At 41.3% G+C, this 17,081-nt stretch overlaps 1 protein-coding gene across 1 annotated transcript in view; it reads left to right on the top strand.

The window, feature by feature from the left end:
- The window catches only part of DERL2 (derlin 2), an 18,700-nt gene extending 1,619 nt beyond the window's left edge, over positions 1-17,081 (top strand). The window contains exons 2-7 of the mRNA XM_056556393.1: positions 6,596-6,661; positions 7,746-7,819; positions 10,048-10,141; positions 13,323-13,518; positions 15,165-15,255; positions 16,171-17,081. Of these exons, the coding sequence (XP_056412368.1) occupies positions 6,596-6,661; positions 7,746-7,819; positions 10,048-10,141; positions 13,323-13,518; positions 15,165-15,255; positions 16,171-16,276 (627 nt within the window). The 3' untranslated portion in view covers positions 16,277-17,081. The remainder of the gene's footprint in view (positions 1-6,595; positions 6,662-7,745; positions 7,820-10,047; positions 10,142-13,322; positions 13,519-15,164; positions 15,256-16,170) is intronic.

The following is a 17,081-nucleotide window of genomic DNA, read 5'->3' as shown; positions in this document are numbered from 1 at the left end:
CACCTGTCACCTACATAGTGGACACAGGTACCTACCTAGAGGAAAGACACCCGGTGTAGGATGTATCACCTGTCACCTACATAGTGGGCACAGGTACCTACCTAGAGGAAAGACACCCAGTGTAGGATGTATCATCTGTCACCTACATAGTGGGCACAGGTACCTACCTAGAGGAAAGACACCCGGTGTAGGATGTATCACCTGTCACCTACATAGTGGGCACAGGTACCTACCTAGAGGAAAGACACCCGGTGTAGGATGTATCACCTGTCACCTACATAGTGGGCACAGGTACCTACCTAGAGGAAAGACACCCGGTGTAGGATGTATCACCTGTCACCTACATAGTGTACACAGGTACCTACCTACCTAGAGGAAAGACACCCAGTGTAGGATGTATCACCTGTCACCTACATAGTGTACACAGGTACCTACCTAGAGGAAAGACGCCTGGTGTAGGATGTATCACCTGTCACCTACATAGTGGACACAGGTACCTACCTAGAGGAAAGACACCCGGTGTAGGATGTATCACCTGTCACCTACATAGTGGGCACAGGTACCTACCTAGAGGAAAGACACCCGGTGTAGGATGTATCACCTGTCACCTACATAGTGGACACAGGTACCTACCTAGAGGAAAGATGCCCAGTGTAGGATGTATCACCTGTCACGTCACCTACATAGCGTACACAGGTACCTACCTAGAGGAAAAACGCCCAGTGTAGGATGTATCACCTGTCACCTACATAGTGGGCACAGGTACCTACCTAGAGGAAAGACACCCGGTGTAGGATGTATCACCTGTCACCTACATAGTGGGCACAGGTACCTACCTAGAGGAAAGACACCCAGTGTAGGATGTATCACCTGTCACCTACATAGTGGGCACAGGTACCTACCTAGAGGAAAGACACCCAGTGTAGGATGTATCACCTGTCACCTACATAGTGGACACAGGTACCTACCTAGAGGAAAGACACCTGATGCAGTGCTCCTGCACCTAGGAATGAAAAAACTCTCCTAGCTAAAGATGATACAATTCTATATACTGTAAATATTTATCCTAAAGAATGTGATCTTCTGTAATTATTTATCCTAAAGAATGTGATCTTCTGTAATTATTTATCCTAAAGAATGTGATCTTCTGTAATTATTTATCCTAAAGAATGTGATCTTCTGTAATTATTTATCCTAAAGTATCTACAGGCATCTAATCAGTCCATTTTACTAACTGTATCTAGAAAGCCCTCCAGGTTTTATTTTTTCCCCATATCATGCTCGCTCCCCATCACTAGTCCTACAGTGACTGCTGTTTCTTTACAGTACAGCTGCATCTATGTACCCAATTCTAACTGTAATTGGGTCATGTGGCCACAAACCTAACCCACAGAAAATCAGTGGTTAGTGTGTCTCAGGAAGTGGTCTGTCATTGGTCAGCTGACATCCTGTGAACTACAGAATGACCTCACCTAGCAGATTCCTCTAGGCACTCCCCAAATGGTGCCGTGGTCCGTAAGCAATTTGAAGAAAAACTGCAGCACTACCGGATCTCTGAATGCAGTAAAAGCTACATAGAACTTTATTTCTCACCAAAAGAAAAAATGTTACGACATTTTCAGCAGCTCCATCCTGGATTCCAGTACAGGTGGTGCTATATAAGTAGCTCGTATATTGGACACTTTAGAGATTTACTAAGCTGCACTTTTGCAAGTGGGGCAGAAAGGGGCAAGGCTTCGCATGGGACACGGGACCAACTGGCTTAGATGTCTGCGCCAGGCAGCCACAGATCTGCTGGCTTCACTGAGAGGCATGCATTAACACCAGCCTGACCACCATGTCTACAGTGAAGTGGGGGTCTGTAACCTAGACAACGAGAAAAGGAGCCGAAATATCAAGATGAGGCAAAGTTTGCCAAAAGAATGTATTATAAGATTTCAAGTGTACCTTCAGTGCTTTTATGGAAAATGCAGCATGTGCAGTATAGCTATTTTTCAGAATCACTTTGATTTTTGAATTTGGCACAGTTTTCTGAGCACCCGTTCTCCTCGCTCAGCGCTGCATAGCTCTATGAATAAGGAGACAAATAAGGCCCCATCTCCAGAGCAAGGGTCTATGGAGGCGGAGTGGGGAGATAAGGCGCTTGGAAAGCTATTCCAGTGCCAAATACAAAATCAAATTGGGATATTTATCAAATTTTGTGCAGTGGAGAAGTTGCCTATAGCAACCAATTACATTTCTGCTTACATTTAAAAAAGGCCTCTAAAAGATGAAGGCTGGAATCTGTTTGCCATGGGCAACTGCTCCTCTGCACATGGTGTGATATAGCTCCGCCATAGTGCTGCGTTATAGTCGTTTTTCAGAAAAAGTAAAAAAAAAAAGGCATTGGAGGTACGCTTTAACTGGACATGGCCTACAAGTTTTGCTATGAATGGGGGCAAAGTAACCCAGCAATGTGTGCTTACCACTTATCACACAGATTATTGATCAATTTTAAAATAACCTATTTCACACTCAAAAAATCATAGAAGAAAAGACTTCCCATCTCTAGTCCAGAATTGTCTGTATTTCTTGCCCCTCCTCTCAGCTAGGACTCATAGCTCCAACAGTGTCCTGATTGGTTACTTGAGCTGTCAGCTAAAACCACCACACCTGCGCATTTAATGTAGATTTTGACTTCCCCATTGAAGCCAATGGAAAAAATCTGCATTAATCTGTATTGACGTGCTGCAGATCAGTATGGAGGCCCACTTCGGAGTCAGATCTCTTCTGCAGTTTGTAGTTGAAATGATGCAGTAAACTTTATGGATTTTTGACCCACAATTTTTGTATTGAATTCTGCATCAAATCCTCAGGGACCCTTTAGGTCAAATGAGACTAGGTTTCAGTAGACTATTACCCTAGTTGGGGTGGGTGTTCTGCTTTTCTCGACATGAGCTAGCTGATAGGGTGTACCCAGAGGTTATCTAACCCCACACACCCTGCACTTGCTGTATTTTATTAATTTATTTTTAACTGCTTATTCATGCAGCAGTGGCACTTTATGTCTCCAAACACCATTACTTCTTTGTTAAAGTAGTGTTTTTAATTTCGAACAAATTAAAGTGTACCTGTCAATTGATGGATTGTATGATGTTTTTCATATGTGTTTCTCTATAGGATTGTAAAAATATAAATAAATAACATAAACAGCACCAAAATACTTGTTAACTTTAAAAAGTCTGTCACTTACCAAAACTTTTGACATGTCTTCTAGACATGTGAAACATTTTTATTGGTTGTGGACTGAGTTTAGACCCATGCCAATCATTATAAGGAGACAGAAAAAGTGTGCGTTTAAAGGGGTCGTGCGCTGCCCTGCCTTTCGGAGCTCCGCACGCAGCGTCGGGAAGTTCATTACTCCGAACGCTGTGTGCGGGCTTCCGTGTTCGCGGCCGCCGGGCATGTATTCACGCCCGGCCCCCTCGTGACGTCACGCCCGCCCCCTCTACCAAAGTCTATGGGAAGGGGGCGTGACAGCCGCAGTCGCCGCCATCACGTCGCTACGCACGCCACTCCTATTGGATGACTGGACAGCGTGCACGACGACGTGATGACGGCGGAGAGCGCCAGCCATGCAGGGGATCCCGGCACGGAGCAGACACCGAGGAGGAAGGTAAGGTCCCTCCCTGTGTCCTGTAAGCTGTTAGGGACGCCACGATTTCACTGCGGCGGTCCCGAACAGCCCGACTGAGCAGCCGGGTTAGTGTCACTTTCGCTTCAGACGCGGCGGTCAGCTTTGATCGCTGCGTCTGAAGGGTTAATACAGCGCATCACCGCGATCGGTGATGTCCTGTATTAGCCGCGGGTCCTGGCCGTTGATAGCCGTAGGGTCCACCGCGATAGGACAGGGTTTTAATGTGTATTTGTCGTATAAGTCGCACCTTCTGGGGAAGAAAACGTGCGTCTTATATGGCGAAAAATACGGCACATAAATATTGGAAGAATAATACATCCAAAATTATTAATAATGTAATACAACATCCTGCCGCTTGTTCATGCCCAGTGGTGCGCGGGTTGAAAGTTTCAAAATCCAAAACACTTCTCTATTTAAAATCTTCTGTCTATGATCTCCTCCTCTTAGACGGATTCACTCTTTCAATCTCTGAAAACTTTAAAGATGTAAAACTACCTTGATGCATCTCAGCACAATGTTTGGAAACTGCTGATACATTTTTAGATAAGAAATGAGGGATGTCAGACAGATGTTTGCGAAGTCTCACCTTCAGTGGATTTGTCATACACATGACATACTGTATCTGACAGGCCATGCACGAAACCAGATATACCACATACCGTGTTTCTCCGAAAATAAATTTTAGCCCCAAAAAACACACTAGGGCTAATTTTCAGGGTAGGGTATGGTAAGGTATGCACATTGAACAACATGGCGGTTCAACGTTATTTACCCCCCCATTATCATCATGTGATATGCGCGAGCTCCGCATATCACATGATGATAATGGGGGTGTAAATGCCCCCCAACGTCCCTAACTCCCCCCCCCCCCCCCCCGCCGGTTTATCAGCCCAGCGCTGCACCCCACAATCCCCACTACTGATAATTTTTCACTCGCGAGCGCAGCTTCTCCCCCCCCCCCCCCCTGCCAAATAATTATCAGCCGCCGCGCTGTATCTATTCCTGTGTCCGGGCTGCAAATATTAAAAAGCAATCTTTAACTTACCTTCGCAATCTTTAACTTACCTTGCTAAGGCACCGGCCTCATGGTCCCTCCACTGTTCTTGCTGCTTCCTGGTGTTGTGACGTCTCAGAGCCTTCAGCCTATCACCGGCCGCAGCGATGTCCCGCCTCTGCCGATGATGGGCTGAGCCGACTGTCATGTAAGAAGCCGGCCGGCGAGCGAGAACAGTGGAGGACAGCGAGGCCGGTTCCTTAGCAACGGGGGAACGGAGGACGAAGGTAAGTTAAAGATTGCTTTTTAATATTTGCAGCCCGGGCATTGTCTAGGTCAGTGGTCTTCAACCTGCGGAGGTTGGAGATCACTGGTCTAGGTCTTATTATCGGGGTAGGGCTTATATTGCAGCCCACCCCGATAATCCGGCTAGGGCCTATTTTCGGGGTAGGTACTAGTTTTGGGGAAACACGGTAGGTGATATTATAATTGATACTGTTTAATACAGAACGTTGAATTATTGACAAAAGAAGTGAAAGATCTGGTGACTTGCATGACTGTACAACAAATGCAGCAATTGGGACCGCACCTATAAAAGCCCGGATGAGACAACCATGTGGGGATTGCTAGTCGTGAACTCAATAGGCTTGGAGAGGCCATTTGGACGATAGTCGGGGCTCGCTTTGCTATACACTTATAGTGTTTAGTGCTCCGGTGTGATTGTTCCACCTACATATACCCATGTCTCCCTTACGTTTGGTGTATGACTAAGAGCGCGCCTTGCGCTGGAAACGTGTCCTACTGGAATAAACATGGATTTTATTTGCATAAGAGCTGGATTCTATACCGCTTCATTTTTCTGTTCTTTGGTGTTGTCCAGCACCTGGATCAGTGCTCCAGCTGTCCAGGGCGGGGTAAGCTGGTTTTGTCTTTTTCAGATTTGTAAATTTCTTCTATTTAAAAAATCTTAATCCTTCTAGTACTTATCAGCTTCTATTTGCTCCACAGGAAGTTATTTTCCTTTTGAATTTGCTTTCTGTCTGACCACAGTGCTCTCTGCTGACGCCTCTGTTCATTTTAGGAACTGTCCAGAGTAGGAGCAAATCCCCATAGCAAACCTCTCCTGCTCCAAACAGTTCCTAAAATAAACAGAGTGATCGCTCCACCCATTGAAGCAGACAGGCTCCCTGTCATCAGCTGACTAGTGAGTCAGGTCTCGGCCACATTACAACCTGGGAAAAAATCTGTCATTTTTTATTCTTTTAAAAATAAATATTGGAGTGAAAATCACAGAAGAATTGTGAGAAAACCGTCACACACAGGTACACACACTATATTATGAACTACACTAACTTTACAGCCCCTGTAGCATAGTCAAATAAAAAAAATTCCTGGAATACCCCTTTAACTTTCTGGCACCAGTTGATTTAAAAAAAATAATAATAATAATTTCCAGGGGAGTACCCCTTTAAGCACACACAATTCTCCCAATTTGTTCTAATGATCGGTAGGGGGCTGAATGCTCCGACCCCAACCTATCAATACTTGTAATGTGTTTCTAGGACATGTCAAATGTTTTGGTAGGGACACTTTCAAGTTTTTCCATGTGAAGGAGCCCTTGTAAAAGTTCACCAGCCAAGCAATATGGAAACCTTGCTTGTTTACTTTCTGTTGGTTAGCTTTACTGTAAGGTCAGTGACCTAGAACAGGTACCTATACCTGGAGGAGTCTAAAAGTTTATAGTGTTCAGAGCAAGCATGCTGCTGTGTTTATTCTGTTTGTGTATAAAATACTGCTATATTCTAGTATAGTAGTAACAGGGTAGAAAGTAGGGAGTTACCGATAGCTCGATTTATGATTCTATGTACAATAATAATTTACCTCATTTGTCTCAAATCCTTTTTATCTCTTTTTCTTTCTTCCAGCAATTAGAAATCATCACACCATTTCAGCTGTATTTTAACCCAGAACTGATATTTAGAAATTACCAGGTAAGTCTTATAGAAATTTAAATAAAATAAATGTCTAAGCTACGTGTTAAAAAATGTGGTTGAATATTGTTGGATCAGTCAACATTTTCTACAGGAAGTAATGTACTACTGTCAGGTTTGTTTCATGTCATCTGAAATTTAATAAATTTGCATGGGCAGGAAATAAGAACGTTTAGCAGATTTATTTTGTTAGCTGACCATAGCTAAAAATTTATTTTAACCTGTGTATACAATGCAGGTTAAAGTGTCTAAAGGAGTTTCTCATCTCCTTCCTAATGCACAGCATGGCTTCCGGTTTCAAACCTAGTCCCCATCTTTAACATGGCTTCTTGGTTCATAGCATGCCTCAATTTACACAAGTGGGGGTCTCTTAAGGTGGTTTCACGGTACTTTGAATGGTGTAAAAGAAATGCCGCTGTTTAGCCAGATGTGCTCCTGACCGACCTGTTGAATTTAATTGTTGAACATTTAGTCTAGTCTAAAGGTATTTTCACTCTATGGAATCTGCTCGTGGAATTTCGCTCTGAGATTCTGTCTGGTGGTTGCTGCAGAAATCCTTCGGCGGTTGGACTGTGTGGAGATGCACTGTCACCACAGACTGCAAAGCAGTCTGTACGTAATTCCACTGAAAAAATGAACGTGTTCATTCTTTTGGCAGATCAATCTGTGTCGGAATTCTCCGCCGCTGAAATTCTGTAGTATGAATTGGTCCGTGGAAGGCCTAGTCACATCAATGTTAAGATTCACACAGTGGAGTTCCCAAATGCAATTCAGCACACACATTTCATAGTGTGAACATGCCCTAATTGTGACTGTTTTGTTTTTTGAGTCCCGTACAGAAATGGGATGGATTTGGGAAATGAACATAGTCACAATAAGACTTCGTTTATCCCAATAAAGTCAATGGTTACGATGGGCTATACATTGACATCCCTTTTTGACAAGTTTTATAACTCCACATATTATCCAAAATGGGATGTGAGTGGGGCCTAATCAACTAACAAATAGTTACATGTGTAAATTTCCAGCAAATAAAATAACTTTTAATAACTAATGCTTTTCTGTGTTTATTTTTTTCTTCTAGATATGGCGACTAGTAACAAACTTTTTGTTTTTTGGACCTGTTGGATTCAATTTTTTATTTAATATGATTTTTCTGTATCCTTTTACAGTGGCTTTTAGGCATATGGGGTGATTTTGGGGATAGTTTGTGATTTGTTTTTGTTAAAATGATAAAGGATCTAAAAGCAAAATTTTTATTTCACCTCTTTTGTTCAGTTAATATAAAACAGTGCTTATTTTCGAAATAGGGTGTCAGCCATACAGTGCTGTCCACATGAGCCCTTACCACTTAGCAGTAACAAGTTACCATCTCATAAGGCAATGGCATATTGCTAGAATATACCATAACTTTATGACCGCTACCAATCCCAAGAAAGTGTAGGCTGCTGCATTAAAATGGCACTGGGGGAGATTTATCAAAACCTGAGCAGAGGAAAAGTTGCCCAGTTGCCCATAGCAACCAATCAGGCCTCTGAAAATGAAAGAAGCGATCTGATTGGTTGCTATGGGCAACTCATCAACCTTTCCTCTGGACAGGTTTGATAAATCTCCCCCAAAGCTTGCGACCTCCTGACTGTGCTGGGAACTTAAATAGGAAGGGTATACTGTCCTCAGTGTCATTTATAAGCTCCAGAAACCAGGGATGTGATTCTGGGATTTAGCTTCTGGTGGATAAAAAGTCAATTATAGTGATAAAACCTATTTATTAGCTGTCAAGTAATTTAACATATTGATAAAGTTATTTTACTACCTGTGGTCTTTCATGCTTTCTTCATTTCTTTGATGCAAACTGTCTGCTCTGTTGTTATAGCCTAACATCCTGTCTGGTGTACATCTTGTAATGGACTTCTCCCACCCACTACACTTTCTTGACTTTAACCACGTAGTTAAAAAAAGACAGATGGCTGAATTCCTTGCTAGAGTGTCTTGTACACAGGAACAGTAAGTACACTAGACAGGACGCTAGGCTGAAGGTAACGGAGGTTGTAGAATATCTTTTTATTTTCCAATATATGTTTATTTATTAGACAGTTTAAAAATAGTTTGGTATAAAGAATGGTCAGATGGCGTTCACCAGTTAAGAATTTTAAATCTTTTATTGCAATTGCAGTTTCTATAGAACATGATTAAAGGGCTCCTCCGGTGGAATAATTTTTTTCATAAGAACTGGTACTAGAAAATTAAACAGATTTGTAAATTACTTCCATAAAAAAATTCTTAATCCTTCCAGTACTTTTCTTTTTGAATTTCTTTTCTGTCTGACCACTTTGCTCTCTGCTGACTAAAATGAAAAGGAGCCCTCAAACCACCCCGTACGTGAAAAAATAATAACGTTATAGGGGTCAGAAGATGACAATTTTAAACGTATACATTTTCCTGCATGTAGTTATGACTTTTTCCAGAAGTACGACAAAATCAAACCTATATAAGTAGGGTAACATTTTAACCGTATGGACCTACAGAATAAACATAAGGGGTCTTTTTTTTTTACCAAAAAATGTACTGCGTAGAAACGAAAGCCCCCAAGAATTACAAAATGGTGTTTTTTCTTAAATTTTGTAGCACAATGATTTTTTTTTTTTTTACCGTTTTGTCGTAGAGTTTTGGGTAAAATAACTGATGTCATTACAAAGTAGAATTGGTGGCGCAAAAAATAAGCCATCATATGGATTTTTAGGTGCAAAATTGAGAGTTATGATTTTTTTAATGTAATTAAAAAATGAAAGTGGAAAAACCCCTGGTCCAGAGCAGCATATGTTTGCTACGGGGATTTACTCCTGCTCTGGACAGTTCCTAAAATGGACAGCAGAGGTCAGCAAAGAGCACTGTGGTCATGACATGCATTTCTTTTTTGGATTTCTCTTTAGTATACAGCCTCTAAAAAGTACTGGAAGGATTAAGATTTTTTTTTTTTTTTTTTTTTTTTTTTTTATAGATTTACAAATCTGTTTTAACTTTCTGGCACCAGTTGATTTAAAAAAAAAAAAAAAAGTTTTCCACGGGAGTACCCCTTAAAGGGGTTGAGATTATTATTACTTTTTTTTTTTTATAGAAAAAAAAAATTTAGTTTTCCACTGGAGTATCCCTTCAAGCGCAGGTATGCAAAACAGTCCATTGACCAGCAAGTGTATCCATGGCTTTTCTGTGTAAGTACTGAGTAAAGGGTCATGGGAAACAACTCCAATACTTATGTAACTTGAAAGGTATAACACATTATAATCCTCAATTGACTGACTGCAGTTGTTTGCAGGTTCAACTGTTAATTTTAATAAAGGAACTATTTGTCTCTAAATAATTGAAATTCTTCCTTAAATTAACTCCAGATATAGATATTGCCGGATGCTTGAAGAAGGATCATTTCGTGGTCGCACAGCTGATTTTGTATTTATGTTTCTTTTTGGTGGCCTTTTAATGACTGTATCCTTAAACATTATTATTGTTATTATTAATAGTAATGCATATTTACCCAAACATGCACCAATATTTGGCTAAATATTCTTAAGAAAAAACCAAAGATGCATGTAATTTGTCATGACTTCACACAGTGCATAGAGTTTACTACAGTTTATGCCTGCTAGCATAGGTGGCTTCAGAAGTATCTGGATTTATCAAAAGGTTTGCATCTCTTGATGAATCCAGCACAATCCTACACTGGCAGGGGTTTACACTGCTTGTGTGACATGCCAGGCTTAGTAATTTTCACCCTTTATACCTCAGCTCTGTACATTATGTAGCGGCAGTGCTGGGTTACTTCAGCCCAGCTTTCATTGAAGTGAATGAGAACAGAGATGCAGAATGGCCACTACACAATAGGGGTGGCTTGTTTTTTTTCAATTTACTTTGATTGAATCCTAATACCGGGCAAAAGTTCCCCACCCATAAGGGCAACTTGCATGCAAAAGTTGGTTCTGGTCAGACATTATCTTCTGTCTCCACTACGAGCTTCATGTTTTACATGGGAAATGTGCCTTAATTGTGAAGGAAATCAGTCTTTTGCAGCTCCTTCTTCACTTGATGTAGTGTATCAAATGACCCTGGCCTAACTTATCCTCATAATCCCTACCCAACAAACCATATGTAGAACTTGTGAAACCTAATCTAAGTTGTCTTCAGCAGGAAAGATGGTAACAATTTGTCTAATCTGTATAATTGAGTAGAAACACATGACAATACAGGAGAGACTGTGATTCTGACATCTGGTATAATTTCAGTATAATCCTTATTTTCAGACATAGGAGTAGTCACAATATAAGGCACGTTTTCCTTGTAAAACATGAAGCTTGTAGTGGAGACAGAAGATCTTGCCGCATTGGAACCAAATTTTGCATGTGAGCTGCCCTTATGGGTGGGCAACCATTGCCATGTATTAGGATTCGATCAGAGAAAAAAGTGGAAAAATTTGCCACCCTACTACACAATGTACAGAGCCAAGACTTCTGAGCCCATACATTGGCCCTGATTTACTATTGTAAACCCGACATGATTTGTCAGGTTGTGACCAAGAAACTGGCACATTGTGCCAGAAATTCTGTCTGTGGCAGAATTTGTGACAGAATTCTGTCTCATTGCAACAGAATTCTGTCTGCGCCAGAAATGAAAAACCCGACCAACTCTCCATTTTACTGAGAGAAGCCAAAAAAGGGCATGTCTGTCTAGAAAAGGGTGTGTGGTCACAGAAAAGGGGCGTGTTCCCAACATTTTCACAAAAACCCTACATATCCACTAAGGTTTCCACAGAAAATGTGGTGGAAATTAAGCTGAGGAAAACCAAAATGTAGGGCAAATTGCTAAATATAGGGAAAAGCTTAGTAAATAGAAAAAAATTGTAGGGAGCTAAAACCCACAAAGAAAACTACACTTCACTCAGGGCCATTGTGTTTTTTACATCCAGGAACCATCCTTTTCATACAATACCATTTGGGTCAGTATTTTGCATCAAAAGCCAAAACTAGAAGTAAAAGAAACAAAGAACTGTTATGGTAATATTTGATTACCTCTTGTGTGTTATTGAAAAGAAAGGTAGACAGCGCTCCATAGTGTATTACCAAGGGGTGCACTGGGGGAGGGAGGGGGAGACAATTGCACGCTTACCCCCGGGGGTTACACTCTGCCAAGTGCAACAATGGATAAAAGCAGAAAAAACAAAGTGACTGCAGCCTTTCCATGTCCTGTGCAGAAATATTCAATGGATCCTCCGGTGAACGATGGGATAACAAGGCGCTGACACGGTAGTAAAAGGGAACTGACGTTTAATCACCCATGATGCAACGCGTTTCAGGCAGGTGAAGCAGTTGTACTGTGAAACGCGTTGTATCATGGGTGATTAAACGTCAGTTCCCTTTTACTACTGTGTCAGCGCCTTGTTATCCCGTCGTTCACCGGAGGATCCATTGAATATTTCTTGTGTGTTATGGAATCACTCCTGGTTTTGGCTTACAAATATAATATATAATACTGATAAAATACTAATCGACTTGATTCTGCATGAAGTTCCCTAATGATCAACTTTCAAATGATGGCAGAATCACAGCTGTATATGCTCTGTCCCCTTTACAGCCTTTCAGTGACACCAGGGGTCATGAGATGCAAGGATCAAATCATTTTTTGTACTTTTTCAGTGTAGAGAAGGGGGTGCTTTGGGGAAGCTGCAAATTACAGCAGGAAGTCTGATCCTGTCATCTCTTCCTGTTCCACATCTAGTCATATTACATAATATCATGTTACTGATATGTGCTTTTTGTTTGTCATGTTGAGGCGTTGTGTATGTTACAGCAGAGAAGGAATGAGCGTTCACACTTATAATTAGACCATGTTTCTTCAATGGGACTTTGATGTTAAACGGGTACTCCGGCACTTAGACATCTTATCCCCTATCCAAAGGATAGGGGATAAGATGCCTGATCGCGGGGGTCCTGCCGCTGGGGACACCTGTGATCTTGCACGCCGCACCCCGATAGAATCAGTCCCCGGAGCGTGTTCGCTCCGGGTCTGATTACTGTCGATCACGGGACGGAGCATTGTGATGTCACGGCTCCGCCCCCCTTTGATGTTACGCTTAGCCCCCTCAATGCAAGCCTATGGGAGGGGGCGTGACAGCTTTTTCTTCTGCATAGGTTTTGATAAATCTCCCCCTTTGTGACTAAACATTGGTGCCAATCATTTTATGTTGTTTCAGTGGCAAGCCAACAGATGTCTGCAAGCCCTATATAGATAAGACACAGTCACAGAAATTTCTGCAATAAATCTGCAGTTTGAAAATGTACCCATGCGTACAATATTTAAAGTGTACCTGTCATTTAAAAAAAACTTTTGACATGTCCTAGAGACATGTTTTAAGTTTTGATCGGTTGGGATCAGAGTGTCCAGACGACGACCAATTGAGTAGGGAAAAATGCGTGGCCGACAGACAATCCCATAGACTTAGATTGTAAGTTTGTCTTAGTTCTAGCTGTCAGTCACGGTCTGAACACTCATACCCCAACAGACCAAAACTTTTTGGCATGTCTCTACAACAGATCAAAAATGACAGTGCTCATGTAATACTTTGTTTCTACTCACCTGCAAATGTAGATATTTTTTTTTCCTTAATATTTATCAGATCTTTGGACTTTTTGTAAATTTAGTTTTCCTTGGCCAAGCTTTTACAATAATGCTTGTATACGTATGGAGCAGAAGAAATCCTTATGTTCGAATGAACTTTTTTGGGCTTCTGAATTTTCAGGCTCCATTCCTCCCATGGGTTCTCATGGGCTTTTCATTGTTGCTGGGGAATTCAATAATTGTGGATCTCTTGGGTAAGATATGTGCATTCAGTAATGCTTGTGATTTTAGCTGTGTATGGCCATCTTAACGCTCCTGTAGTTATTGATTTACATGTAATATATTTACTTGTCACTGCCATTAAACGGTGGAAAATGTATATATATATATTTTTTTTTTTTTATCAACTGGTGCCAGAAAGTTAAACAGATTTGTAAATTACTTCTATTAAAATTTTTTAATCCTTCCAGTAACTATTAGCTGCTGAATACTACAGAGGAAATTATTTTCTGTTTGGAACACAGTGCTCTCTGCTGACGTCTCTGTCCATTTTAGGAACTGTCCAGAGCAGCATATGTTTTCTGTGGGGATTTTCTCCTACTCTGGGCAGTTCTTAAAATGGACAGAGGTGTCAGCAGAGAGCACTGAGCTTGTGATGTCAGCAGAGAGCTCTGTGTTCCAAAAAGAAAAAGAATTTCCTCTGTTGTATTCAGCAGCTAATAAGTACTGGAAGGATTAAGATTTTTTTAATCAAAGTAATTTACAAATCTGTTTAACTTTCTGGCACCAGTTGATAAAAAAAAAAAAAAAAAAATTCCACCGGAGTACGCCTTTAAAACCAATTTTAACATGTCACTCAGACATGGTCAAAAGTTTTATGATCACACTGAGTTCACTACTGAGACTCGCTGCACATCTTGAGATATAAGCAGGGAAAGCGGGCGGTATTGTGCTTCACTCCGTGGCCAGAAGATCCGACTATTTCTTTCTGCATAACTGTCAAAACCGGTTCTGCCAACCTGCTGGGAAATGGAGCACAATACTGCACACTTCCCTTGCTTATATCACACAATTGCATCAGGTCTCAGGAGTTGTGGACAGAGGCTTCGTACATCACAGCTTACACAGTGATACTGGGCAGACTGAGAGAGAGGGGAGAAGGAAGGAGGTGGAGGGTACTGTGGGACTTAAGCAGCTTAGCCCTCCATCATACTCTTACTCCTAAGTAATAAAATCAAATTTTTGTCCTGGACTTAAGAAAAGGCCAACAGTTTTACAAAAGGTATTAATCATTGTATTCTCCTCTTATCCATCATCTGGTTGCATCTCATAGCATGCATATGGGCTGACTGATACATTTATTATGCTTCTATAAGTCTTTGCTCCTGCAGGGTTCTGCTGCACTGTTTGGCTTTGTTTGCTTTTGCTCTACAATCACGGCAGATTAGCCCCCTGCCCATTATTTTCAGTTTGTTAGAAGGTAATGGCCATCTTTGTCTTCTGTGTTAAAGGGTTACTCCAGCGCTAAGACATCTCATCCCCTATCCAAAGGATGGGGGGATAAGATGCCTGATCGCTGGGGACCCCCGTGATATTGCACGCAGCACCCGTTACCATCAGTCCCCGGAGCGTGTTCGCTCCGTGTCTGATTACTGGCGATCACGGGGCCGGAGCATTGTGACATCACGCCCCCGCCCCTGTGGGATGTCCGCCCCCTCAATTTAAGCCTATGGGAGGGAGCGTGACAGCTGTCTTAGCGCCGAATTACCTCTTTAAGCTGAGGCTTTCTATTTAACGGAATAGTGTGGTTTTTTTGTTTGTTTTTTGTGTGAATTCCTCACATGGGAAATATACGGTGTTCCTTATATATATTGTATTTACCATTTTTTATTATTATTAGGTATTGCAGTTGGACACATCTATTTCTTTTTAGAAGATGTGTTTCCTAACCAGCCTGGAGGAGGAAGAATTTTAAAGACGCCATACATTTTGTAAGTAAATGGTTATTGCAGGAGATACCAATTTTTATTTCTTAAAGGAAAACTGTCAGATATTTTCTCCTGCACTATCCACACTGCTGATGGATAGTGCGGGAGACGCTGATTAAAACGAGCCCTACCTTACCCGGATCCGCCTGGCCATTCGCCCACCATTGTAGTTTTAATCTATGTGTATATCTTGCTGTAACTGGCATGGGCAGGGCTTCTGCAGGTTAACTAGCACTGATGTCAGCACCGCTTATGAATATTCATCCCCCTCCCTCCAGCTCTCCCTCTCTTCGCCGCTCCTAACTGGAGGGAGGGGGGATGAATATTCATATGACGTCAGTGCCAGTTACAGCAAGATTTATACATAGATTAAAACTACAATTGCGGGCGAATGGCTGGGCCGATCCGGGCGAGGTAGGGCTTGTTTTAATCTGCGTCTCCCCCACTATCCACCAGTAGTGTGGATAGTGCGGGAGAAAATATCTGACAGTTTTCCTTTTAAGCTTCCAATTTTTCCTAGTTATCATCTAATAAGAAAGCAATTGTCTCTACATGGGATACATTCACACTGCCGCTTAAGTCAGTATTAGATGTAAGCATCCAGAAAATATTGTGACATGCATCTGCCCAATGTGTACAATAGCCACACTCAAGTAGTTGTGGTATCTTAGGCAATACTATGTTAAACATTTTGGGGGAGATTTATCAAAACCTGTCCAGAGGCAAAGTTGCTGAGTTGCCTATAGCAACCAATCAGATCGCTTCTTTCATTTTTGAGAAGGCCTCTGAAAAATGAAAAAAAGCAATCTGGTTGCTATGGGGAACTTAGCTACTTTTCCTCTGGATAGGTTTTGATTAATCTCCCCCTTTATGCCTTCTTCATCAGTGCTTGTACTTAATCTTTAATGTGAATTGCAGGAAGGCAATATTCGATACACAAGATGAAGACCCAAACTACAATCCACTCCCAGAAGATCGCCCTGGTGGATTTGCTTGGGGAGAAGGCCAACGACTTGGAGGATAAAGAAAATGATGCCAACAAGTGAAAGTGGCACGGGAGCTTAACTCATGTAATATCGTCTTGAATGCACATTGCCCTGTTGTAGAGGTAACGTGCACTTCTACAGAACAGGAAGCACTTTATAATCCACTGACTGACACAAGACCTTTTTTCATTTTCCCACCAGTGCCTCCCAGTAGAGGATTTGTTTGCATTGGTACTTGAAGCTCTTGGACCCTAAACTGGAAACAGATACTATTTACCTGACCACGCAGACTTCTTCAAAGCTTTTTAACAGTTGTGTGTTTATTTCTTTTATATTTTATATAAAACAAAGAGAGAACAATCTTCAAGGATATGCCATTTCCCGGTTTTGGTAGTTTGCGAACACAGACTTGAAGTATAGCGAAGACTGTGCAAATGCCAATGAACTCTAAATAATGCACAAAAGGGTCCTACAACAACAGCCATTCCTCTACTGTGTGACAGAACGTCAGATGCTTATCATTTTATATAAATATATTACAACCCAAGTCTACACTGTGTCAAGCAGTGATCCAAGTTTTGCTGTGCTTTCTGAATAATTTTTTTTGGTTGATTATCAAAATAACAACTTTGTTTTTTATTATTGCATTTCTACAGGATGATGGAAATACAAGGAAAAAATGATGGTGTATTATAAAATATTTTATATGAACGATAAATCCACGGTTGCACTTTTGACCAGCATATTAAAGTCACAGCATTGTAAATGAGTAATATATTAGCAAAATTAACCCCTCAGGTCAGTAAAGATGCACATTTTGGTGGTACAAAAGGATTTTTTTTT

This window comes from Hyla sarda, chromosome 2 (genome assembly GCF_029499605.1).
Source record: "Hyla sarda isolate aHylSar1 chromosome 2, aHylSar1.hap1, whole genome shotgun sequence".
NCBI lineage: Eukaryota > Metazoa > Chordata > Amphibia > Anura > Hylidae > Hyla > Hyla sarda.
The sequence above is the reverse complement of the archived record's forward strand: the minus strand, read 5'-3'. Positions and strand labels throughout refer to the sequence as shown.